The following is a 27,992-nucleotide window of genomic DNA, read 5'->3' on the forward strand; positions in this document are numbered from 1 at the left end:
TAAAAATAAATTCCAGTATTATAACCCATTTGAAAATAATTTTACTCTCTCTCTCTCTCTCTCTCTCTCTCTCTCTCTCTCTCTCTCTCTCTCTGCTGTGTTGTATATTAAGTACAATAGTTTGGACTGATAGAAAATACAAGATTCATGTATTTTATCTGTTATTGCATGGACACTTAAATATATCTTAGATTTTCAAACCCGACAGGATGCAGTTAAAAGATGAAACCTTTGAAATTTCACTGATCATAAAGTGCAACAGCAATCTTGTTCAAGTCATTAAAATGAACCTGATAGTGAACATAAACCTTTAAAAATGTTAAAGCGTGTTTTATATATGAAACATTTGCAAATGATTTTTAATCAGCTTTTAAATTACTTTTTTTTAACTTATTGTCGACTTTTCACAAAATAATGGGAATGGTAATGCATTACTTTACTCATGTAATGGTAATGTAATGCATTACTTTATGAAAATTAAGTAAATGGTAATGGTTATTTAATGCCTAAATTAATGAAGTAATAGTAATGTAATGCATTACTTTACAATGTAATTCGCCCCAAGCCTGTTTTGATATAAATAAAATCACCGCAGGAGTATATCAATTTGGCTAATTCAAAACATCATAAACCTCCAAAAATGAAATTTATTTCTTAAATATTGATAAATTAGAATATGTTTGCTTTTTATCACCTGATTTTTAAAATATCATTTCGCTACGCCCCTACCACCCCCCCCCCCCCCCCTCCCCCGGGGGTTTCGACGTCTATGGATACATGTAAGTGAAACTTTATTTGAAAGGATTGAAGACCTTACAATATCTAAAGACTTGGTAAAATTACTAGTGTATCATATACATGAATGTATGTATCGTTCAATGATATTAGAACGTTACGTATCATCTTTTAATGTTTAGTAACTAAGATCAATCGCCACATGTACATGCACAAGGCGGCTTTTTCTCACAACTTTCAATTTCAAAGGAATTCTTAAATGTAATTTTACTAAATTTAATGCAAGTAAATTGTCATCTATGTAAAGCTTGGCAGAATTTTCAGGATAATTTATAGACAAAATAACCATGCATGTAATTTAACTTTAAGCTCATTGTCATTGTACAATATTAATTCAGTGATCACATTTAAATAAAACAATAATTAAATATTAAGACTCGGACTTGTTTAATAATGTTTCAATGAAAAATAACTTACTTAATATGTAAAACCAGCGGTTTCGAAGATAAGGTCCCATATTGTTCATTTATATGTAACTGACTCGTGAGCATTAGACTAATTATCAACTCACAACGATTTGATTGTCATTATATAAGGCCTGGGTGTATATGTATATGAAAGAGTGGAAGTTATTTCCTAAAATGGCGGATGTTGAAATGAAGACTGGGCATACCATTCAAGCAGTCATCGAGCACCTTGCGTAACTACCGTGTACAAGCTACCGACACCAACATCCGACTTGCTTACTCAGACAGTCAAACACAATCGCTACGTTTCGGGCCTTTCCGACAAGCAGAATGTTTTCCGAGCTCTGCCGGGAAGGTCCGATAACCAATGCAGGCTGGCTTCCGTAAGGTAGGTGTATAATAAAATAATTTCAACTGAATTACAATGCTTTTTCACACAATGGTATGCATAGTAATATGTTTTACGGTGCGACCGTTGGGGCGAGCACAGCATTACAGCATAAATTAACAACGTAAAATTTTCATGCAAAAAAATATAACATACCTATTTTTCAGTAAATTTTCATTATTCATAGTTTATAAGATTTGGTATCATTTATTTATTTATAAGTAGAACAGTAGTTTAATCTCAGATACAATGTTGTTGAATAATAAAGATTTTTTTAATATATAAATATTCATTGCACTGTATCTCCTCTTTTAAAGTGATTGTAACGTCAGTTCATCCCCCTTTTTTTGCAGAAGACATTTTTTCTTAAACCTACATATAAAACTTGACTCATCATAGAGCTACCACCATGTTAAAAAAATAATATTTAACCTTTTTTTTTCCAATTTACACATAGAAAATCGACTTATCATGGATTTGCCCCCTCCACTTTTAAAAAAAATTAATGTTTGATTATTATTTTTTTAATTTACATTTAAAAATATTTGCTTATCATATTAAAAGAACATGGTGCCCCCCCCCCCCCCCCTGCATGTAATAAATGGAAGTGAAAATAAAAAAACCATTGAACTGCTATAAAGAGCTGAAGGATTAGAAGTTTCATGATTTTTTTTTCTTTTTGCTTGCAAAGACTTTTTGGATGATTAGGCTGCCATCCACCCATCCGCCCACCCACTCCCTTTTTAAAAGAGGCGATGCTCAGGCACGTAGCATCAGGGGGGCCAGGGGGGGCCTGGCCTCCCCACTTTTTCTCGCAGCAACACATTTTTTAAAATTTACATATAAAAAATGGAATTATCATGGAGTTGGCCCCCCCCCCACTTTTTAAAGAGTATGTAAAAAATTGATATGTAAATAAGGAAATGAGGAGTGAAATTGAAGTTATATAGTACACCAGCCCCCCCCCCCCCCCCCCCCCCCCCCCCGGATTAGGATTTTGAAGATTTTGGGAAACTACAAAATTTCCTTTTATTTTTTTATTTTTTTTTTTTGCTTGTCAAGATTTTTTTTGGATGAGTCTGGCCCCCCACTTTCAAAAACGATGCTACGTGCCTGATGCTACGTGTACGTTACAGGAATTTACCATACTTATAGTGAATGAAATAAATGTGAGCATTCATCCAAATGAGTGCAATTTACAACTGTTTCCTGTATCTGAAGAAATGTCCTTATTCTTCAGCTGTTCTTTAGCTTAGCCTTTACAAGATTTTAAGAGGATTTTGGTCATTTCAGCAGATTTACAATAACTTCAATTAGAGTAATTTCCCCTTATCAGTGCTCATTGTGACGCCAAAGCTGACGTTGGTTAAGTGTCGCCTGACTCTTTAAAACTCCCCTTAGAAATAAAAGTACGCGAAGTATGCTGTTTTATTTACTTTAAAAAGCATAATGTTCTTAAAATTACACATCTTATATATGCTTCTCAAAAGTTGTACTTTGATTCTCGCGAGAACGTGAGGTTGGAAACCATTGGTACTATGAATTGTGGGTCAAAATTTACTGACGCCGAAAAAATCTATCGGATCAATGTGTAAACCAGTGTGACGTCACTCGATTATTTTTGATTGAGAGTGTACTGACGTGAACTTTAGAGGTAGTGTCCTTTCTGATATATTTCATTTTGTCAAATAAAATATACAACAAAAGTAGTCATGTTGTATATTTTATTTGACAAAATGAAATATATCAGAAAGGACAGTAGCACTGACTGTATGTCATATAGTATGCTCATACATCGTTGCGTGGACCCTGAGGTCCACGCAGAAAATATATAAGCGAGGTTAAACCGGATGCTATGGAAAAAATTCAGCCTGCGCATGAGCTAGCCTGGTTCCTGTGCGTAATGGGTTGCTCAGGGAACCAGGCAAGCACAGGTTTATCTGAATCGGGATCGGGATTCCATGCCATATGCACATATAAGTTCAAAGGCGCTGTAATTGTAAAGTTGTCGGTAAACATTACAGAAACAAAGTATTTCTTTTAAAAAAAATGATCGGCATGTGATAAAATGTCAGTATTATGAAATAAGATAATGTTATGCCGAAACTACAGCATGCATCAAATAGCATAATTTATAGCGAGCGCAGCTCGCGCGCCGGCGCGAAGCGAGCTCTACCTGCAAGGCGTGTGTGAATAGAAAATTCGGACTATTTGCACATTCATTCAACGGATTTTTTTGGCGTCAGTAAATCGGACCAGTAATGCCTTGTTTTAATCGACCCAGTAGTTCCCTGTAATTATGGTTTCCCATTTCACGCTCTCGCGAGAACAAGATAAAAGACTATGTGTGAATTGTAAATAACACAACGCCAATTTCCATTACATTTAAGACTAACGGAGTTATCGTCCTTTCGAGTGACGTCACAATGGATTTCTTGCACATTGATCCGACAGAATTTTTCGACGTCAGTTAATTTCGACCCACAATGCAATTCCTCAATGTCGGCCGATCTCACTATACTGGATACCATCTCGCGAGAATCAAACAAAACTTATGAGAAACAGATAAATTGTGTAATTTCCACAGCATCATGCTTTTTAAGTAAACAAAACAATATTTTTCCCGTAGTTTTTCCTAGTTTGTTTTCAAAGATACAGACTACACTTGACCGACGTGAACTTTGACGTCACAATAAGGGGAAACTACTCTAAGTAGTTATTGTAAATCTGCTGATTTGATTTGAACATATTTTATTGCATTATATATTACAATGGGATTGGGCACAAGTTATAAAAACTTAATTCGCCCTCTCCCTACATGTAGAAACAAATACAATATTATTGCAAATACGTCACAGTTTGTACTTATACAATAAAAATTACACCAATACGTAGATAATTGATAAATGTCCCGTAGACTTTCGAAATCGGCTCGTACATGACAATTAGGTAAATTATGCGACAAAATTACTGTTATTTTGCTTGGGAATTTTTGATAACTTAAAAATCTGTTCAATTTACTAAAAAATTCTGTAATATAAATTGACAATTGTCAATTTATCTCGGAATAAAAAAACCGGGACAGACTAGTAATTCTAAGAAAGTTAAAGTTATCTAATATTACATGATTGCAAGGATGAACTAGATAAATAAATAAAGATAAAAAAAGATGTTATCAACAAGAATAATCAGATTTGTGTTTATTCAAAATCTGCTGAAATAATATGTAAACGGTGTGACCGTTGGACCGAGCGCAGATTTAACACAATGTAGTTTGAATTTTGTATGATAAAACGCACACAGTAGGATCCGCCTGCCTACTCATACCATTCGTCAAAGTTAAACTAAACGTCGCGTGCTCAGTCTGCATTATGACGTCATATTTCAGACGTAAAACGTTCAAGTTTTGTCTTCGGAAATAGCCGAAGAGAGTTACGCGATTCCGAATTTTTTAAAATTTCTTCTTTTATTGTTCATCAATTTAAATCATATGAATGCCAATGTAATAAAATTGAATACTTTGTTCAGTATCAAAAAGATCAGTTCCCTGACGTTAATGTTTTTATTTTCCATCTGATATTTTGGTAAGACATACATAGAACAAGTCGTGTTTCTTGATTGAAGCGCTATTGAAACTTATCTGGTTTCCTTTTTAATTTCTTTTAATTCAAATTACCTTCTATTGAAACACTGGAACTTATTTATCGAGTTTAGGGGCAATAAACATCGATAAGTGCCAGTCAATCAATGATCGAACTAACTTTTTAAAAACAAAATGGCTGCCAATATGGCGGCGCCCAGGGCTGGAAAAAATTTTTTTGGCCTTAGTACCCTTGATTCAACTTTCATTTTTCACTGATTTTCTTATATATACGTGTTACCATTAATCCTCGCTTCGCGAGGCGGGCTTCGCCCGCCTCTCGCTGCGCTCGGTATAAATACCAAAATCTTCTCAAATTCTTGCAGAGCTAACGAATCGGGACATTTCTTCAGAGATAGGAAACAGCTGTAACTTGCTCTCATTTGGATGAATGCTCACATTTATTTTATTCACTATATTTACGGTAATTTCCAGGAACGTTTTTTAAATGGGGCGTGGCAACATCATTCAAAAAATCTTCAAAAGTAAAAAGAAAAATAAAATTCTCAAAATCAGGAAAATTCTAATCGGGGTGAGGAATGGGGAGTGCGTGGTATGCCTTTAGCTCTTTAGCTGCTCAAAAGTGTCTTTATTTTCACTACTATTTACGGTATTACATGCTCCCGGGGGATCCATTTTCCTTATGTGATCAACAAATTTTTTTTTATACGTAAATTTGATTTTTTTTCTAAACGGGGGAGGGGGGATTCTGTGATAAGTCAATTTTTATTTGTAAGTTTAAGAAAAATGTCTGCTGCAAGAGAAGAGGAAATAAACTGCAATGTACATTATGTTAAAATCTTTATTATTCAACAATTAACATTTTATCTGAGATAAATTCTATACTGACGTGCGACCAGTATATAAACAATCTGATTAAAATCAGATCTTTGATCCGCTCCGACAAATTCTGATGTCGCTACACTTTGTTCAGCGACTATCAGAATTTTGGAGCGTTACAAAGATCTGATTTTAATCAGACTGGTACATAAATAAAAAAAAAAATCTTATGAATTATGAATAATGAAAATTTACTGGAAATTAGGTATATTTATTTCATTTTGCATTCAAATTCATTTACTTTACGTCACTTCTTTTATTTTTATTGATTTATCATAATTCATTTTTGATCACCTGCTGCGCTCGCCCCAACGGTCGCACCGTAAAACATATTAATGTTTTGTTGTTTTCCGAAAACACATGTAGCTTAACTTTACTTTTATAGATGGTGAGGCTAGAGTACTTCCCGATTAAAATTATTGCGTGGACCCTGAGGTCCACGCAGAAAATATATAAGCGAGGTTAAACCGGATGCTATGGGGAAAATTCAGCCTGCGCATGAGCTAGCCTGGTTTAAATCTCAAGAAAGATGCATCAACATATGAAATTGATTTACACATTTATAGTATAGCTGTCACTGCATAACGTAGTTATATGTCACAAAGTAGTGCGAAGTGTAATGTGTGCGCAAAAAGTAGAATTCGCCGAATGCCTGATACTATACATGCAATCTTCATTAATATAGATCATAATTATTTTAGAAGTATGAACCCTTTAAATTCTGAGATTAAAAGTCAACTATACATATATATACGTAATACAACGTACAAATTTAGTGGTTAAAACAGGGGGCTAGAGTCGGTGGAATCTGTAAAAATTTTAAAGCTTTCACGTTTTCGTTGGAAACACATGCAAATGGGCCACGTATTGCAGTCCTTTTTTAAAGGACAACAACTTGTTATTGTTTTTATTGTCTTGCTGATTCTCGTGAGAGTGTGAAGTGATAAAAATTGCCATGATTACAGGGAACTACTGGGACGATTAAAACAATGCATTACTGGTCCGATTTACTGACGCCAAAAAAATCCGTTGAATGAATGTGCAACTACATGTAGTCCGAATTTTCTATTCACACATGCCTTGCCGCTAGAGCTCGCTTCGCTTCGGCGCTGCGCGCCGGCGAGCTGCGCTCGCTATCAACAGTTTAAAATTAAATGTATCAAATTAGAATTTCAACTTAACTAAATATACTGTTGAAATTAGTAAATTTTTTACTGTGTGTTAAATGAATTTAGAATCTGTCGAAAAAAATAATAAAGAAGTTAGTACTAAACGTTGGAAATTAAAATATTTCATATAGTCTTTACATCTAGAATCGTTCCGCGAGATTGCAAAAAAAAAAAATAATTAATAACAACTTTGTTTTAATGAAGGAGGCAAGACAGTCAAAAAATTAACCATCAGGTATACCATAAAATACTAGATACGATTTAAATAGCCATAAACTCAAAGAAAATGTGTAAAAAAAAATCTTTTTATTTAGCTTTAAGATTAATTTTTCGTGTATCTTTACACAAGGCTCTCCTAATAAAGGACAGTGATATCGTCTAAATTAAATAAAGGCACGGCCATCCAGCTATCTGAATTTCCTCTGTAAAAAAAATTGTCAGTGCAAGCTTCGACTTGATGTTTTTTTCAGTGGGACCGGTGTTCGACTGGCCCTAGTGTACATGTATTCTTAAAGTAACAGTAAGGAATAAGGAATCGTTCTTTGAGTATTATATGGTGATAATTTCGGTTGGGGCGTGATCAAATTCAATAAAGCCCAAAGGGCTTTATGATAGATTTGATCACGCCCCGATCGAAATTATGCACCTCATAATATTCAAAGAATGATTCCTTATTACTTCTATTTAAATAATTAAAGCAATCGTACGATTTAATATTTAAAGGAGCCTCAATTTGGAGGCATTTGCAGTTATGGGTTATATAGTACAAAATCGATACGTAGTGTTATCACAGGCAAAGGCACTGGAAAATGTCAATATTTTAAATAAATTCAATGTTTTCACGCTTGACCATCAGACTTTTAGTTATTTAATCTAAACTGAGATATTTTGAATAATGGCAGCCAATAAAATAAGAACGCTTTCTTCGGTATAATATATGTATTATTGTTCTTAAATTGGAAAGTTTAATACATTATTAATATCAATTGATTGTGGTAAATCTGCAACAGATACATATATCTGATATGAATATTGAAACTCATTCAACAAAGAAGACACAATTGAAAAGCTCAACATGATTGCGTATTGGCTTGGTCGTTCTACATGTATAGCCATTTTTAACAAAAGTGCAACAGGAAACGTAATTGATAAAAGAGAAATCATTAACATAAAAGTAGAGACCAACAAACCATACACCATGAAGAGTTATGCTAATTTCCGCCGTACAAATTTATTGTTCGTGAGCTTTAGATTTTACCGAGAATTTTGTTTGTCATCATAGCCCTATATGTCATACTCATTTCCCGAATTAGAACTAATTAATGCAATTGTTGAAGCAAAAAGCTCAACAGCATCCCGTTATGCGGTTTCGCTTTGTCTTCAAAGGAGATTATTATGTCTGCTTCATTGAGAGAGAAAAAACTAGGACTATTGTCACATTTCCTCGAAATTTAAATTTTTGTCTAGAGGCTTCACTGCAAACAACTGTTTCGATTAAAAATTAATCGTTTAAAGAGGTCCGCTCGCTCCTCAGGTTTTAGGTAGCCATTTGGGGTCACCTGTAGTCTGAAAAGTCTGCATCACATATTAATTCTAGTAGTTTATTTATATTTAACAATGCCAAATAAACTTTTTTGAATAAGATTGTTTAAATAAAATTACATTTTTATTGGGTTTGGTAAGGGACTATATTTTGTGACGGAAGGTTTTCATGAAAATGTACACTTTTCCTAATTCAATAGTTTTAGAGTACTGTTACTTTAGCTTCATATTTTTCAGCACAGACCAAACTTCTAGATTGCGTATTACGATATATTCATGATGTACTGAAAAACATATTTGAACAATATTTTGATATTTCTATCAATATAATTTGGCATATTTAGCTTATATTTCATGGAAGTTAAGAAAAAATTAAGTTAAATTTTGGCCTAAAATTAGCTTTTTTCATGCTATATCTCAAATGTTTGAGATGTGACCCCTACATTTTTTTACTTTTGTATGAGACATTAAATGGATTTCTCTTTGGTTGCAAAGTTTTGTAAAGATGACAATACTAATATTTTTTTAATTGCGTTATAATTTGATTACTCCAAAATGTGTACCCATCTTAACATCTGTTGTTGTGTTCATTATGTACTGCCTACTAGTATTTGAAGCTACCAGTAGAGCAGTATTTTTCAAACTTTGACTTAGATATTACTTTTGTAGTCACTACATGTGTTCAACTTCATACTGTATCAAAATCATAATTAAATAATACTTCAAACTATAAACATGTGTTTGATTTCTTCAAATAATCAATTTCCATGCAAACTTTAAGCAAATATTTTGGAAAAATTATCATTTCTTTTTTGGGCCCTATATTTCCACACAAAAAGGATAGCAAAAAAATTGCAAAAAAAAATAAAACAAATGAACATTTTACGTCTCCATCTTCATATCTTAGTTGTTTTTGGATTATTGACATAACAAGTATTTCAGGTGCCAACCTCTTTACGTGTTAACTGTAAAATGAAATTGACAAAAACCAAAAAGTAGATCATTCGAACGATCGATTAGTTATCTAATTAAGGTCTTCCGTTTCCAACGGAAGACCTTTCTATTATTGTGCGGGTTAAGATTATTCTTATTTTTCTTTTTTTTTTTTTTCTTCCTAGACGCGAACTTTGAGGCTTCATATCTTGCTCATTTCTGAACGGATTTTGCTCAAATTTTCAGGGCTAATGGTCTTTACAAAACACTATCTTCATCAATTCATAAAAGTTAGAATTCCCTTTCCGTTAACGAGTTATTCCCCTTTTAAAATTTTTTAGGGCCTTTGGTTTCCAGACAAAGGCTCCGAGACTATGATAGCAGGGAATGGGAATCCAACGAATTTGAATAACAAAGACATTGAAGTTGTATACATCAGTTTTTGTTTTTGGATTACGTTCCTTATTTAGGAAAAGGTAGGGGGTCAAAAAACAGGATTCCAAAAAGTGCAAAAATTTAGACATATTTTCCTGTATATCTTTTTAACGAAAAATATTTTGTTAAGACATGTAGAATAAAAGTTGTGCAAAATATCAAGGGCTTTCATTTGACACCAATAAAAAAGGGCTGGCCCCTTAAATTAAGGGCCAATAGCCCCTAAAAGTTTTTGCTTAATAACTCAAAAACAGTTTGGATTTTGATATGGATGTCGCTGGAAAAGTTGTTTGTTGGGATCTCATAAAGGTCGTAACAATATTTTTTTGTAAGTGATTTGTGTAGTATGAGTGTAAAAAGCTTTACATGTTGACATGTACCTGTTTTCATTTGACAAGTTAACGAAAGTCTTTGTGCGTACAACTGGCATAAAGTTGCCGCAGAAAGTATGCTGGTTTATACAGGAGGCATTAATTTATAAGAATTTTTATTTTGTTGGAGTACATGCTTTTTTTTTAGGAGTTTAAGTCATTGTTGTTAAGTTCTTACAGTGCACAATCATTAAAAACGGCAATTGGAAAACAAAACATTCTTTTTTTTTTCTTTTTAACCACAAAATATGGAATTAAAAAACTCTATGCATTACATTTTATTTATTAACTCCATGCATTTAAAATCTACCTTGAATCAGAGCTGTGTGTGTGTGTGCCATTACGTAAGCTCTCCCTCGCCCGCGGCCGAGAAAATCGGTCACCATGCTCGCGGCTGGACTACCTAGCGGTCAGCGGTTATCTAATACACGAGAGATGCGTCTCTCATATATGAGTTTATTTAGCCGCGAACTCAAGAATTGTTTTAGTTTTGATTACACAAAATCTTTTGTTGATTAAACGATTGGATGTCAAGTAAGAAATAGTTCATTTAATTAACAAAAGCAATGTCATCCTCTAAAGCAATAATAGACAAAGATCAATTGTGGTGTTTAAGTTTAAAATATATAACTTCTATTTGATAGAGTAAGGTCATAATATTGCAAACTTTTCCAATCTTCCTTGGTTGTGAGCTGTGCGTTTCTGTGCGTTGTACCTTTACGAAATATATTCTTTGCCCACGGCCGAGGAGATCAGCGACGGCTGCATTACCTAGCGGTAAGCGGTTATTTAATACACAAGATTCGCACACCGCGACTTACACTTACATGCATATGAACGTGTTTGAGTTAATATAGCCGTATATACAAGAACTGTTTTAATTTTATGTTATAAAAGTTTGTCCTACTTGTATATATTTAATTAAATATTTGAATGTAAATGAATATTAATGAACGATATTACTCCAAATCGGAAAAATCGTTAGACATAAACTAATGGTTGGTTTGTTTATGTAAACTACTTTAAAAACTGTACAATTAATGTTTTAAATCAACACCCCCCCCCCCCCTCAAATATTAAACATTTAAATGATGATAATCCCTCGCACATGGCTGAGGAGATCCGGCGCGAGTGGATAAGTGATCCGCGGTCGGTTCGTGTTCTTCTACATGTACCTTATGACGCGTTTATGTTTCATATTTTGCACGGACACAACTATATTTTATTATGTTTTCAACTATTATATTGGTTTAAGATGAAAAGATAAATTTATTTTACTTGTACAGTTGATTAAGCATTGATTTATACGATAGCGTATAAGGTAGTTTAAAAATCAAATCAAATTATAATCAAAGTTCCATGTTACATGTTTCCGGTAGGTGCTAGCACGATAAAGGAATGCCCTGAATTGAGGCATTCGATGATTATTTTAAAAAATATTCACATGAGTTTAAACAACTTTAGATTAGATTCCATCGGTCACATATCAATCACTACTGTAGTTTCATTGTGGAAGCGAACTCATTGCTGCCCCCCCCCCCCCCCTCCTCCCGCCCCGCTGACTGGTGCTCGCGCTGGATTTTTTTTTTTAATTGGAGAAAAGATAGCAAGATCTGTCGAAAATCATTTTTGGTGGTTTCTTATGTGTAACATTTTGTTTCACTTTCCCATCCCTTTGTTTATTCGGCCAGTCTGTGTTAATTCAATTGCCGCATGCGACCGAGAATCTTGTGTCGCTTCAGCGCACACAGCTCAGAACATTTATAGCCCCAGGTCATCAATTCTTATGTAATTGAGTAACAGTTGGAAGGGTGATTTTACTACATAAAATAATAAAATCATTATATAATCTACGGTATTTGAATTGAGTACCATGCGTATAGATTCCCATAATAATTAATTTTTTTATTACCTTTCTATGTTTACATTTAATTTTGTTCAAATAATTAATAAATTTTCTATCATTTAAATTGTGTGCTTCATCAAATACGTATTCCGATTACCTTGAAGTCATTAATTTTCGATTGGCTTTTGACAAAAGAAAGACGCCTGACCATCCAATGAAAACAAATACACAGAGTTTGATTGACAGGTTTAGCCAGGTGCAGGTCTCACCCGATGTCCGAGGTTATGTGTGCTGCTTGTACACAGCCGAATGGTCTCAGTAAGAGTTATCGATGTAAATAAATAATAAAAATACATGCTTATCAAAACATGATCGTGCAAGTTAAAGTTGATTTAGGTTTGTTTCAATAGAAATCATGTTCCACTAACTGTATTTAATATTTTTTATGTACAGCGAATTTTAATATTGATTCAGTACTGAAACATCGCATGAAAACGTTAAATATACATGTAATTATCTGTTACTAGTCGTCTTTTAATATATATATATATACCTTTCTTTTGTTTGTTAAAAATTCGCTCAATTTTGTTAAAGTAATGTAAAACACGCGCGCCATTTTGAAACAATTAACTTGTCAGAGAGTTCCGAATGAAATCTGATGAACGTTTCACACGGTTCTCGCACGCTTTGCTCGAAACGATTTACACGCTTTGCCCGAAACGCTAAACGGTTTACATGAAACTCTAAAAGGTTTACACGAAACGTTTCTCGCATGTAGGCCGCACGCTTTTTTGGTGTAGTAGTACGTTTTAGGGTCTGTAAATTTTGTCAGCACGCAATTCTAAACTTGCACATAGTCTTCAAAAATTTAGAAATATTTTAATATAGAAGTTATCTTTGAGAAAGGTTTACGTGTTTTGTAGGCGGGTTCAGTTTAAAAAAGAAATACAATTCCTGACATGAATCATGAGTACATACTGTTTATAACAATGCTTGCTACCCTTGAAAATTTAACTCGCCATTAAACATCTCACTTTTTAAAGAATGTTTGAAACGATTACATAAACTCTGCTCGACAAATAGTTTTCCTAAAATATTTTCTTCCTTTCTTTGTTTCAAAACACGTTTTATATACAGGCTTTCAATCACAACACGTTTTTATAACAAAAGCAGAACTGAAAGTATAGTCATTATAATCGTTTGACACCATATACATGTAACATATATTTTGAACTCGCAGCAACAACGGAAGACCTACTCGGGGCTTTGCCACGAGCTCTGCTCTAGTTGTTGATCTTTTACGTCCGCTAAATATTCTTGTAGTAACATATTTGTACTTCTCAAATTCAGGCCTAAACGTGCATTTCTTAATCATTAAATGCGTATTTGGTAAATCTTTAACATAAGAATGAATTTATGTTGAATGAAAAATAAGGATTCATTCTTAGAGTATTACGGGGTGATAAATTTGGTCGAGGCTATATATTTTCATTACTATATTGAAGGATTATATCGACTTTTAGTCAATAAACACTAGCAACATAATTTTATATCGCTACAAAATGTGTTTTTTGTGAGTTGATTTTAATCAACTCTCCTATGCACTTACTCGGGCAAACCGAAAGTGAAACAGTGTTTGTACCTAAGCACAAATCAATACCGCTGACAATAATTAGTTCCTGAAAATAATCGATAAATTCAGATGCAATGTATTCTGAAGCAATTGTTTTCTCAAGAAAACCTATTTATTAATACTATGAAAATAGTAAGGTTTTAAATGGTACAAATAGTTTAGATATTTTTTTAAGTCGTACATGTATGTATTCATACGCTAGACTTCAATGTACTAGTCTCGTTCAACCAGACGCTCGGATGTCTCCGTTATTATCCGACAGTCGAGCGTTTGGTTGAACAAAACTAGAGTTCAATCTTGCCTGGATCCATACAATTTCTCAAAAATATTTCGATTACTGATACTACTTGCCTTGCAAAATCACATATCGCTGATTTTAAAATAAATGATAATCGATAAAATCAACTCCCGTCAGTACTTCAGTACTTTGATTATTTTTTTCTTCGATCTTCGTAACATTGCCATTTAGAAAGATTTTTTTCATTTTAGGTACGCAATTCATAATTTTCTCAAATTGAATTGCCTCTCTAATCATTTGTTTTACACGTAGCGTTACTCCTTTTTATATAAAAAAAAACACCCAACTTAAAACAAAATCATTCCAAAATTCTTACGTATTCTGGAGTTATACTATGGTTTCATAGATATTCAAAGGCATGGATTTTAATGGATTAAATGAATATCACAGTATCAAAGACATATAAATATTCGTTATAAATGATCATATCAGTACAAAATGTCTTCTCGCCCCGGGCCATAAAACTTAGTTGAACTCAATTTCGATCTCTTTTCCACAAGGAAAATATCATTTTTGAACCAGTCTTACTTTTCCACAAAGAATATATAGTGGGAAAGTGAGATCAGAGCTTATCTAAGTTTTATGCCCCCGGGGTCAGATATTGCATTTCAGTGACACTCCACCCAGTGACAACCTCCACGAAAAGATGAAACCAAGATAGGTGTGGAAATCAGTGTCATATTTACTACTTTATGTAATCAAGAACATAATTGATTGTCGGAATGCAAAGTTACCGAGAACCCACTGTAACTAAACGTGTTTTGAAATGTGACTGTATAATTTGCAGCAACATTTAATTGCATGCATCATAAATAAAAACAAAAGTTGCACAACGTCAAGTAACAGGTGACGAAGTTTACTCCGTTTCGGGTTTGGGATTTTTTAATTATTCGGTGCACTTGTTAGTCAAATTTGTTTACAAAAGATTAAACAAGACAGATGGCCAGTTGCATGTTAAAAAGTGTCATTACGCGTCCTTTTCCGTAACAGATTGATTATTCATAACTAAGTAATGCCTAAATAAAAATGGGACTGAAATATTTGTTAGAATGATAGCATATTAGACCAGATTTATTTGGATTTAAAAATAAAACTCTCTGTGAAATAAATTTGCATGTATTTTGTTTTTAATCTTTTCCTTTACACTAATTTACTTGTATTTTAAAATCTATTTTACATGCGATAAATTAGAACTGTCATATTATAAAATTTCATTGTCAGTATTAAGATGATTAAATTTTATAATGTCTACAAATAAATAGTGCTACATTCATAAACAAGACCAACCGCATAATTACACATCAGTAAACATTGCCTCCAGAGAGAGAGAGAGAGAGAGAGAGAGAGAGAGAGAGAGAGAGAGAGAGAGAGAGAGAGACGGACAGACGGACAGACAGAGAGAGAAAGAGACAGAGACAGAGAGGCAGACAGAGTTCATGAAAAATTACTAAATGCTGTTAATTAACTTTTAAAATGTAAATGTGAGAAGTGACACATCATAAACACTAAAAGTGCAATGACTTTATATCTTGAAGCACTGAAAGAAAACAAGAAATTCGTTCCTCGATTTTTTTTCACTGGAATTCCCCTCAAATAAAACAAGAAATTAACATTTTAATGTTGATTATTTAGGGAGACAGAGTAACAAAGGACTGAAGTCAATGAAAGTTACATAAAGATACTTGATAACCATAAATCATGTGAGGTATATCTGCTCGTTAAGTTCATGGTGTTAGATTTGAATGTAGAATTTTAAGTCGGTGTCATCTTCTAGGACAGGGGTTATTTTAGATTGCCAGGAAAGTGTTAAGACGGGAATATGGTAAGTGCATAGATAACATTCTTTATAATAGTTTTTTTTTTCATCTTTTATTAAATTGAAATATTACGACAGCCTTTATAATCATGTGTGTTGTACCCTGTTCATCTTAAATGTATTAAAATATTAGAGGATAATAGTTATTATACGAGTAGTATTTCATTTATAAACGCTGGTCCACATAATTGTTTGTCAAATTCTTCACTGTGAATTCAATATAATAAATTAACGTGTTTTGGCCAATGACCATGGTTTTTTTGAAAACAAAGACGAAATCAAAAGAAATACAAATGATCAGCAATACATCAAACCTACATTTTTTATTGAATTTACCGATTCGTCCATTTGATCGCTCGCTTGATTTCAAGAGTCTGGTTAAATACACAAATTTTTTCAGTTTATGGAAGATTATATGAGATTATAGGAGAGTATTGTCATAATATTTTATTGCCGTGAATAGATTCTCCATCATAATCTTCACACTGACACACCGTCGCTTTCCACATGTATTTACATGAATAATTTAGTGAAATTTTAGAATGTTACAGAGAAACTTTAACAAGGATATGAAAGTTTATCTATGTTCCCTTCCTTTCTCTTTGTTTACATGTAACACGAATAAACATTCTCGAAATATCAGACTTTCGGGCGGAAGACCTAAAATAAAAGATTGCTTTTGCGGAAATATCAAAATTCTCTTTTAAAAAGTAGTAATTTGCAAATTTAGTCTGCAGGGTTACATGTAGGGTTCGAGTGATTTATTTCTTCACAATCGATGTTACAGTATCGTACCTACAACCGACAGCTGAGACAAAAATGTGAGATGCATGGATTACATCACTATACATTTCAACCAAATTTTTTAAAATAAATGCTTAGATTTGTTTGTGACAAAGTATGTGAAATCATGAAGCTACACATAAACTGTATATGGGGAAATATTCGCACCCGTTTCATTTTCGCCCCTTTCGCCCTCGTTGTCAGAGAACGAATTTAAGACTGGGCGAGTTATATGTTGCAAATAATATCTCTCTTAACGCAACTGCATCTGGGCGAATCCAAGATGGGGCGAAATAACTTGCAAGTGTAAAAGGGCGAAAATAACCTTGTATACAGATGTATATTAATTACGATAGTTTCATATTGTACGTGTACTTTAAACTCTATCTTAAGATTTTTTATTTCAAGAAATTTAATTCTACAGTATGTACATTTTAATATTATTTGTATGCGTTAAAGCGTCATGGTATAGTTAGAATTCTAAATTGTTGTGTCAAAGATTACTTCAACAACAAAAGGGGCCTCCTATTTAACATAGCATATGTGGAGAACTACTGGTCTTTTAAACAAAATTTACTCTGCTAAATCCACATATTTTGTATTTTGTATTCCATAAAAAAAATCTATCCACAGTTATGGAGGCTATTGTTGCACATGTGAGCGACAACTTCTTAGGTATCATAACCATTTATTTTAGGTAGATTATAACTAATAAAATGATTAATTTTGCATAATACGTCGGGTTCACCGAAATGTATTACATGCACTACTATTTTAGGGAAAGAACCACACAATCTTATTTCTTTATGAGAGATTAGATAAAAACAAGATTTGCTTGGTAAACATTAGAAACAGGTACAAGTATACTAGTTGTTTTGATATTTCAGGTGGGTATCCGAATGGTACTATTAACTGTTTTGATTGGTGCATTGGCCTCCAGGACATTCGGAACACCTCTTGTTGTTCACCATATTCTCAGACCGATCCGTACCGACTGCTCAGTACCGGAAGGTAGGTATGCGCTGTAGAAGTCAAACCAAGAACCGGCAAAATAGCAGCGAATTGAACTGGAACAAATTTCGGAATGTTGGAACCAACCTTATGTAAACAGCAAATATGATATAATTACCGTATGTGAATCTCAATTTTGAAAACAGACAGTTGCTGTTGATTCACAATAAACTAAATCAATATATATAAGTTAGAGGATATTGATATCAATCGTTTCATGGTACAATTATATATCAGAAGTTTTGTCGATTTTCTAATAAATAAATGAACAAAAATTACTTTAAAAACACAATACATGCAAGTCTCCAAAGTTTGTTTGGGGACTTTGTAACTCATAGGTAGCAAGAGAGTGATCAAGTACCTGGTCATATTTTAGTTAAATTGAGAATTGATTAATGTTTAATGATTATCATAAGTAAGATGGGTGTCTCCTATTGAAATCGGTACATGAAATATGTAGGCCCCTGACGTTAAGTACATAATAATCTTAACTAAAATCCCAAACCTCTAGTTATGACTTGTTGGCTGACCTTACACAATAAAATCGCAAATTACACACGGAAGGTAAAGTAACTCGAAAAGTAGGTGGATGGGATGTCTAAAAAATTGAAAAATCATAAAAATCGGCCAAAAAAAAAAAAATGAAAGGATCAAAATCTCTGGAACATTGCGTAGAAAATGTGCACGTCTTGTCTGGTAATTTTCCTCATAAAATGGTGTTAAGGTCAGACGCGACCTATCTTCAATATTCACTTTTTTCCAATCTCCACAATGTGAAATTTCCACCATGTAATTCCAAAATTATATTTTCATGTTATATGATACTTTTAGAATTCAAATATAAAGTGTATAAATTTACTTTATTTATTAGCATTCAAATTCATTTAACATGCCATTTTAAGATAAATTCGAAATATTCTAGCTCCGAAAAGATCCTGGTAATGTACCCTGAATATTTGGGAATTAACAGGTTAAAATGTTATAATAAATAAGGAATATCATATCAAGAAAAATTATATAAAATTGAGGAACGTCTCGTGTGTCCTTAATGGTACTCGTGCTGATTGGAAATTGAGGAGACTTCAGTTATAGAGTTCCAAAGACACCCTTATAGCTACTGTAACCTGTTTAAAAATACTGTTCCAAACCATCAAAGTCTTCAATCAATCTTAAAATATCCAGATCCACGTGTACATAGGCATACAGGAAGTTAAATTCTTTATAATGCACACATCACATATCAAAGAGGTTTCTTGTATGTATTTTTCTGTATACACATGTAATTTATATTAATAGCATGTATTTATCTTTTTTGCAGCCGGTTCGAAGCCTTTTTTCTACGGTACTAACAACCTAGCCTGTATTTACCTGACACATATCGGGCTTCACAGGAAGAAGCGCTCTCTTCAGCTCCCCGTCCACAATTTTGTTCATAGCTTCATTTACTACGATGGCTGGTTTGCCGAGTTTGGCACCAAAGACACCACCCTCCGGCGCCACAGCCCAAAAAACGCCCACTGTGGGCCCAAAATCATGCATCCGCCCGCGGGGTTCTCCAAACTTCCGTTTGACTGCATTAGGAGGTGTGCCTCCAAGTACCATATTGTGTTCGGACAGTACAATCTGCTGAACAACAACTGTCACTATTTTTCGAACCGGATGATGGAGGTCCTCTGTCACGAGGTCACGTGTCCTTTGTGGTGCTTGTGACTTATGAACTTGTCTGCGGTGTTCCGGAATAGAAGAAGCAAATTAATTTTTACCAAAGAGTGCGTGTCGTCAGTTCAGTTGTATACGTTATATGTATATCTAATAGATTTGGAACTTGTGACATGTTTTACTTCTTAGTGGTACTTTACATTAACAGGGTAACATGTATCTGCAAAACATCGCTGGCTTTATCTAAACAATAAAATGCTTTCTTTGGTGATTTATTCGGGAAATAAAGGTAGCGACATTGCAGGAAAAATACATGTTAATTTTTCCTGCAATCATCGCTACCTTCATAACCCGCATGAATCATCAAAGAAAGGATTTTATTGTTTATATTAACATCTTTCTTTAACTTATTAATAAATTGATTATGAAAAGTTAGTAAAATTCACTAAATTACTGTTAATGTACATAAGTACGTTAGCTAAAAAAAACCACCCGATCCGTACCATTATCATCTTTTCCTAAAAGAAATCTATCAAGTTTTTTCATCTTTTAGTAGGAGACAACGGAATTCCGTGGTTCCGTACAGATTGACAAGAGACTTTTAGTAAAAGAACTCTGTCTCCTTATATAGGCCTTATGCGAAGAGCAAGACTTGATAAAGCGCTGTTAGAAAAAGAATCCGTGACGGATTGAAAACAACTGTTAGAAGAAGACAACGTTCTACAAGCCGTAATTTATGGACGAACCCGATTTAAAAATAATTCAATATGTGCTTTTTTACAGAACAATGAAATGATTAAAAAAATTATTATTCATAAATAAACTTCTCTATAATACGGAATACAAACTGTACCGCAATCCATGGTACATAGGAAAACTTGATAGGCTAATATGTACAACATTAATTTTAACGTTTTTTATAGAGTACATGATTTAAATGAAACTTTCTTTATGCAAATAAAATCATTAAAAATGTAAAAACATTTGACAAGTTGAATGATTAATTAAAAATAGTAAAAAATCCTTCAATCGGTTTTGTACAGTACATTTCATTCATTTATCAGATGATTGGAATCCACAAGGCTATATTGGGACATTGACCGGATATAGCTTTGGTTTAATGGGTTACTTTTACTCAGACAAACTGAGGGTGGTTGCAGGATTCAAAAATGGTGTCTGTCTTTTTTTGGGGTGGGGGGGGGGGGGTGCAGGAAACACATTTGTTTTTAGCTCACCTGAGCTAAAGGCGCAAATGATCTTTTCTGATCATAAGCCTTAAGTCATTGTTGTCGTTGTTGTTGTCATATAAACTCTTCACATTTCATCTTCTCCAGAACCACTGGGCCTATTTCAACCATACTTGGTACTGTACATGGTACAATGCCTCACGTGTGACGTCACAATCAGAAATATGGCATGAAATCGAAAAAGAATGGGTAAGCTGAATGAATGGATATATCATTTACTTATCAGGCATATCGAAAATGGAAATATTATTATGTGTTTTAAGGCTGATTGCATGTGTCAATATAATGTTTAAATGGACCCTGTCCATGCTAGCCTAGACATAAAAAATCCTTCCTGCATTTGGAGGTCCAACTTTACCAAAAGTTGAAACGTAATGATTCATAACAATATCTTTTAATTCTATTTGCAATGTCCTTTTTGATTGGCTCTAAGTCTTCATCTTTTCATATAGCATAACTTTTCTTTGTCACAGTACATCATGCTTGCAATTTAATTATATTTATTTTGACGTTATAACTTGTTGGATACACGAAGAATTATAATTATTTGAATTTGATTGTTTGTATCTGTATAGGAAAACAGTAAAAGTATATCATTGAGGGAGTCAGCAAGATTCCAGTTCCCCTCAAGCTAACCTTTTTCCTGAGGCAAAGCAATTTTTGCAAAGTGTGAATTAGACTATTTTTATATCTATAAATAATGTTTCAAAATAATTGTAAATAATAACAAAATACATGGTCTCTACATATAGACAACGGACCATTACAAATTACTATGTATACATGTCATGGTTTTATTATAAGAACCACATACATGTGACCACATACCATAACAACCATGTATAACATGTCATGGTCTCATTATACAACTATATACATGAGGCCAGGGACCATGACAACCTCTTTACATGTGATGGTCTCATATAACTGTAACAGAGACACTTATTGCCTCTGCTGGGGTTTTGAACCCGGGTCCTCTGGCACGCCAGTCCAGCACTCTACCGATCGAGCTAAAGGGTAAACCCACTAGGCAGAGATAGTAGGAATGCCATATACCTGACTCTACCACATTGTCCCCCTCCAAGGAAAGAGGCATCACTACTCTCCTGGAGTGCCAACACCTATGGGGCGAAATACTAGAGACAATCTCTTTCACCCGCCAGAGAATACCCAGGTCCCAACGTGAGCGCCAATTGTAACAGATACACTTATTGCCTCTGCTGGGGTTTTGAACCCGGGTCCTCTGGCATGCAAGTCCAGCACTCTTCCGATCGAGCTAAAGGGTTAACCCACTAGCCAGAGCTAGTAGGAATGCCATATACCTGACTCTACCACAGAACAACCACATGTCCGCAGACTATTACAACCATATAAACGTATCATGGTCCCATTAAAACAACCTACCCCGTAATACATGAGACACCAGACCATTACATAACCTACATACACGACATGGTTTCATTATTACAACTTCATACATGAGACCATGGACCGTTCAAAGTCTCGTTATAAAATGAGACCCATACTGTAGCATTCTACATACATGTCATGCATGGCTTATTATTAGCAGCCACAATAAAGACATTATTATAACATCCAACACACGTCATGTTCTCTACATAACAACCTAATATTGGACACCATGAATGTTAACCATATGGTAAGACATCTATCGGTGTATCATGCGGGTATATCCCTCAAACTATTTTTAGAATCGGTAGGACATCAAAGTAGTGCCTTTAAGCAAAATAGTCCCTATACTTGCAGAGTGTACCAGTATATACATTTATTGGGACATTTTAAATCGGAATGCTTGACACATGTCAGAAAATAGGATTTGCAATTTTAAAAACATGTGTCAAATTGAATTATCATTTGAAGGAAAGAATTGAAATTGTTTGATGTACACCCTTTCCAAAACTGAGAAATTTCATACTTTGACTTTCATTTTCAGAGTTTTTCAATACAGCGAATTTTGCCGGAAAACGAATCCGACTTCAAACCACGAAATTTTAACAGGAAAGAGACAATTTGATGAGCTTTCATTCAAGAGGTCCCTCGTTGCTGAACAAAAATATTGCCTGAGCTATCCCTAACGTTAACATTACCGCCTATGGAAAATGCATTGGTGGACTATACCCATGCAAGGCAAATATCAGTGTCTTTATCATCAACAAACCTGGTTGGACGGTAACTTTTTGTTTGTAAAATCCTTTAAAAAAACATGTCCAGGATCCTATGGTTAAACTATGTGATTGATTAACGATCTGTTTGTCAGTACAGAATAGTACATTATAAAAGGGACATCTTATTAGAGACAATTAAGCTCTGCTGGCACCATATTGTCTGTCCATCCATCTTTCCGTCCATTTGTGTATCCAAGATCTCTTGTCTGGAGTATATATCTTCTCTCCCCTTTGCCCAATCTGTCTCATACTTAACCAATATTTGGGTAATATTATTTAGGCTTTGAAAACATAGTTTCTACAAGAAGATCATGGGTCATTACAACCTAAATATGTGTCATTGTCTCATTATACCAACTACATGTACGAGACTCAGGACCATTACAACCTACAGTCCATACATGTCATATGGTCTCATTATATCAACTTAATCCATACATGAGACTATACAAACCATCCTATTGTCTACTACTTGAGTAGGGCCCTTTAAGATGGTCAACAATTCAATAATATTTTGTGGTTTGTATCTGTGATGGTTAGACCTGTTCGAATACCCTTTGTAGAGCATCAGACTAGAGATTCGGGGGGAACAATTCGATGCCCGGTCTGGTCCTTTATTTCTCCCATCCCGTTACCTTTGGTGGCTTGACCAGCCCCTGGAACTGACAGGTGAACTTCTGCCAGGGGAAGAGCCTTGGGTGATCTTGGAGGGTGAAGATCATTTAAGGTGCAAGAAATGTGACGGTCATGCCGGTTCGAATACGGGCACTTGATAGCTCAGTTGATAGAGCATCTGACAAGAGATTCAGGGGGTCAGGGTTGGAATCCTAGAAGCAGAAAATGTGCACAAAACATCTACAAGTGTTCACACTGACACAGTATTGAGTTAGTAACCTTACTTATATTGTACATGTACTTGGAAAACACCTAGATGTGTTACACCAATTAGCAAGATAATCCTATAAATATTTTAAATTTGCAGTGTAACAATGGCTGAGAAAAAGAAAATGGTCTTGGTGACAAACAAGAAAAAGTTGGGCCCATGCAGCTTTACAGAATGAGGAGGTACAGGTGGGTGTTGTTTATCAGGTAATGAAAAAAAGGATGATTTACCGTAATATTGTTTGATACCATACGACTTTGTCCTTTTTGTAAGACAGTACATGAAATATTGTATTATGTTTTTTCCCCTAAATTCAAAGAGTTGTAAAGACCCTTTCACAATTGATGCATGAGCAGAAGCAATAAAATAAAATCTAGATTTTGATTGTAAACTGTTGCTGAAATAATCACATATGAAAAAGAAATATTCATACCAAATTTGCACTATCTGAAGTGACTGTTATGTGAGGTAAACACATTAAATATTGCAATATTTATTGTATCTGTTACGGGATTTAAATACTACACACATGTATCGTAACAGGTTTTATTGTGATGATCAAATGAGATATAGTTCTGAAACATACACAAACATACATAAACATACACATCACAAGACCACACAAACACATATATCAAGTACAATAGCTCCATTTCATAATTCAGTCACATTTACTGCTTTAATGAAATGGAAAATAGATCAAATTAAAATCAAATCAATTGTTCATATTTCACCATTATTATTAAGAATAATCAATATGTAAATTTATCACATATATGCATAATTATGACTTTTAGATATAAAGGTCAAAATTAGTATAGACAAAGTTTAGACAATTTGGACACCACATACATTTATATGTTAGTCACACAAAACATAGATCTTACCAGATATATGGTATCAGAACTTATGCATTGACATCGCTGTATTAATTACTTGCTTATGGAATGACTCTACAAATCAACCAAATAAATAATTGATTACTGATAAAATAATTACTTTAATAAATAGCATTCTAACCCTTTATTTTAATTAATAATTTATTTATCTTTCACACAAGTTAATAAAGTTAATAAACTCTCTTACTTTAGGTCTTAGTCCCAAGTCTGTCTTGAATATAATAATATTAATATATCAGACCGCTCTCAACAGTAGTCACTGGAGAAATTAAATCAAACACCCCAAAATTACTCTACCTTCAAAGAATTAAACCTTTAACCTTAAAACCAACCAACCAAAGTCAAGAATTACTAGACCATGAACAACAATCTCTCTACTTTATATGTATGGAAACCCATAAGTGACTTTACCAAATAAATAACTTGAATATAACTGTATAATACGGAAACATACAGCAGCAATAATAAATTTATTCAAACAACCAATAATTAAAATAACTTGCAACCTGTTCTATCACATATCTATATGCAACTGTTGTACAATGAAAACAAGTTTTGTAAGATAATGCAGTAGGACCACTCTACTGATCAGGAAATTGGACATTTAAATGTGTGCCAATGCGATTGGATGTGCGGCGTTTATGCGATGATGTGTTACATGGTACATGTACGAACGCTCATGTGAGTCAGATTGGGTATGTATACCGCTTGTTCAATTCCAACGCTGTGCTTGGAGATTTAGTGATGTCAAGGAGGTATTGTTGCTTCAGCATCCATGGTCAAATATTCACATTTAGTGTAATTTCCCCTTATGTTTGCATTGGAAGCCAGCATTACGTTTAATTTTCTGTAAACAAACTTAGCCTTGTCAGAGCGCATGAACACAAATTAAGTATTGTCATCACAGGTTTTAAAATTTTTTTTGTTATTGGAAGATCAAATGAAACGTTCAAACTTACATAACCAATTTGATAAGTAATTATGAAAAATAATTCTTTAATCATATCTAATCATTGAAAAAGAAAATTCCTGACTTATTTCTGGCAGTATATTTTTAGTTGTGGAAGTGAACTGAATAACATAACAAGATTATGCCGCCAGAAAGATCTAAACTACGTTACATACAAATTTTAAAAACATTAACCAAACTCAGGAGTATGTATTATGCAGTAAATTATATGAGCTTTTTGCTCTAAAACTATTTTTATAAAGTTGTCTGCCCTTTACAAACATAAGGAAAAAATCATTTTCCCAAAATATGTATGGTAAATCATGAATTTTTGGCATTTTCAAAATTTCAAAGGTGAATCTTTGTTATTTAATAAACCCTTAAAATCACACCGAGATTTCAGTGATCATTTGAACAACATGGTTGCATGGTTGCAAACACACTTAGATATGCATGGGCAGCTGCGATTTCTCTTTTGACTGTTAACAAGTGTGAATAGACAAAAACATTGCAAGACGTTTGTATTTCTGTTTGTGCATTGCATTACGATAATTTGGATTGCATTCGGTCGTGTCTGAATTAAGTGTGCATGTCCACTTATTTGAGGAGACTGGACGCAATTACTAAAATGCATGCAACGAATGTGAGACATCATGAAACGTATGCAAGAGCCAAAACATTCTGATCACAAAGTGTTGTATAGTGCGCCAATTGCGACAGGGTTTTTAGTAAGCTAAAATGGCTTTTTGAATCATGCAACATCAGATGGTCCAAGTTAGAATTAAATTGTTTTGTTCTTTTGTTCAATTCTACTTCAATTTCATTGGAATTCATCAATTGTCTGCTGGTATATTTTAGATCTGGATAAGGATATTCTGCCATGCTTCACATCAAAAGAAGATGCCATGCCTCATTTTGCAGTGTCCAAAGGTCCAAGTAAGCATTGTTTTTGTCAAACTTTAAAGGAAGATACTTAGCTAGGCCTTGTACCTCTCTGGGCATTTCCTCAGGATTAATCACTGTATTATGTACCGGGTATATTTCATGTAAAGGAATATTTCATACCCTTCCTTACTACGATGTGATATACAGTCAAACTTCTTTATCTTGAACTATAGATGGGACTGTTAAAAACTTCAAGATATCCAAGTATTTGAGATATCGAGGGAAAATACTCAAATAAATCTTACAGATCACTTCAACATATCCATTGTATTCGAGATATCAGTGTTTGAGAAATCAAAGTTCAACTGTACTATACTTTGGGTCATATGTAAATAGAGGAGCCATACCTTGCTCTGCATTATCAGATGATTTTAGCGTGGAAGCACATGTATTTTGAAAATTGAAAAGTTGGGTAATAAAACTTTGAGAAGAATATGATAAAAAAAATAAATCAGCACCTAACCGCACAAAAAAATAAAAACGGAAGGATTTCCAGAAAATTAATCATTGAACTAATATTTTGGAACAAGATCCTGTTCCAATCTCTGCTTTGGACACAGTATATATTGGAGTCATTTTAGATGAATGAAGAGCCAATCAGATGAAATGAACTAGCTTCATTTGTTTTACAATAATTTGTAAACAAGTGATAACAATTTATATCAGTAACTTTTGTTGGCAGGGTCGATAGTGCAAGGTCATCAATGATGCGGGAGGAGGCTGGAAAGTCTGAAGAAAATCCACATGTCCAAGTGAATGACTACGATACCCTTTCACACACAGCCACTGTCGATCACAGCGATCCAACTTGGATGAGCTTCTTGGTACGCTAATCCTTGACATTTGAGGAACCTTCCCAAGCAAGAGTATACCTGTCGTGTGTGTTTAGATAATACAATGTATAAAGAATAAGTATAAATGTTGTTAATCATACTAAGATTATCATGCTATTTCTTATGAGAGTTCATTGTCCATCAGATTGTGAAAGATGTATAATACAAATCCTAATGGATTTATAGACTACTCAATTATTAATAGAGTGTAAAATGCAAGATTTGATATTTTCTTAAAGATTTTGATTAGTTAATTATCTAGCATAAACAAACTTTAGTAGAAGGTTTAAAAGTGGATGTAAATGCATACTTTGATCTGCATTTTAAGTTTTTGGGTTTTTTTTTTTTTTTTAATTTCAACTCCTGACAGTGTATATATATATACTTATTCTGCAATGACTTTTCCATATATGCATTCAACACAGTCAGTTGTAGAAAGCAATGTTTTTATTAGTCCCCTACCGGTTTTCACCGGAGGGGACTA

General features: G+C 33.8%; 1 protein-coding gene and 1 long non-coding RNA gene across 3 annotated transcripts; both read left to right on the forward strand.

Annotated features, from left to right (window-relative positions):
• Positions 1–1,469: 1,469 nt before the first annotated feature.
• LOC128181406 (uncharacterized) lies at positions 1,470–19,736 on the forward strand. Of its 2 annotated transcripts, none has more exons than XM_052849802.1 (3): positions 1,470–1,590; positions 17,784–17,907; positions 19,226–19,736. In XM_052849802.1, the coding sequence occupies exons 1-3, from the start codon at positions 1,570–1,572 to the stop codon at positions 19,615–19,617; spliced, it is 537 nt and encodes a 178-aa protein (XP_052705762.1). In that variant the 5' UTR covers positions 1,470–1,569; the 3' UTR covers positions 19,618–19,736. The 2 variants fall into 2 exon arrangements, with proteins under 2 accessions (XP_052705762.1, XP_052705763.1); XM_052849803.1 differs by lacking the exon at positions 1,470–1,590 and adding an exon at positions 15,998–16,119.
• Positions 19,737–23,834: 4,098 nt separating this feature from the next.
• Positions 23,835–27,693, forward strand: LOC128181850 (uncharacterized). The gene is made up of 3 exons (XR_008243372.1): positions 23,835–24,070; positions 26,589–26,666; positions 27,358–27,693. It is a non-coding gene; the product is annotated as an uncharacterized LOC128181850 (long non-coding RNA).
• Positions 27,694–27,992: the final 299 nt, after the last annotated feature.

The sequence above is a fragment of the Crassostrea angulata genome, chromosome 4, assembly GCF_025612915.1.
Source record: "Crassostrea angulata isolate pt1a10 chromosome 4, ASM2561291v2, whole genome shotgun sequence".
Lineage (NCBI taxonomy): Eukaryota > Metazoa > Mollusca > Bivalvia > Ostreida > Ostreidae > Magallana > Magallana angulata.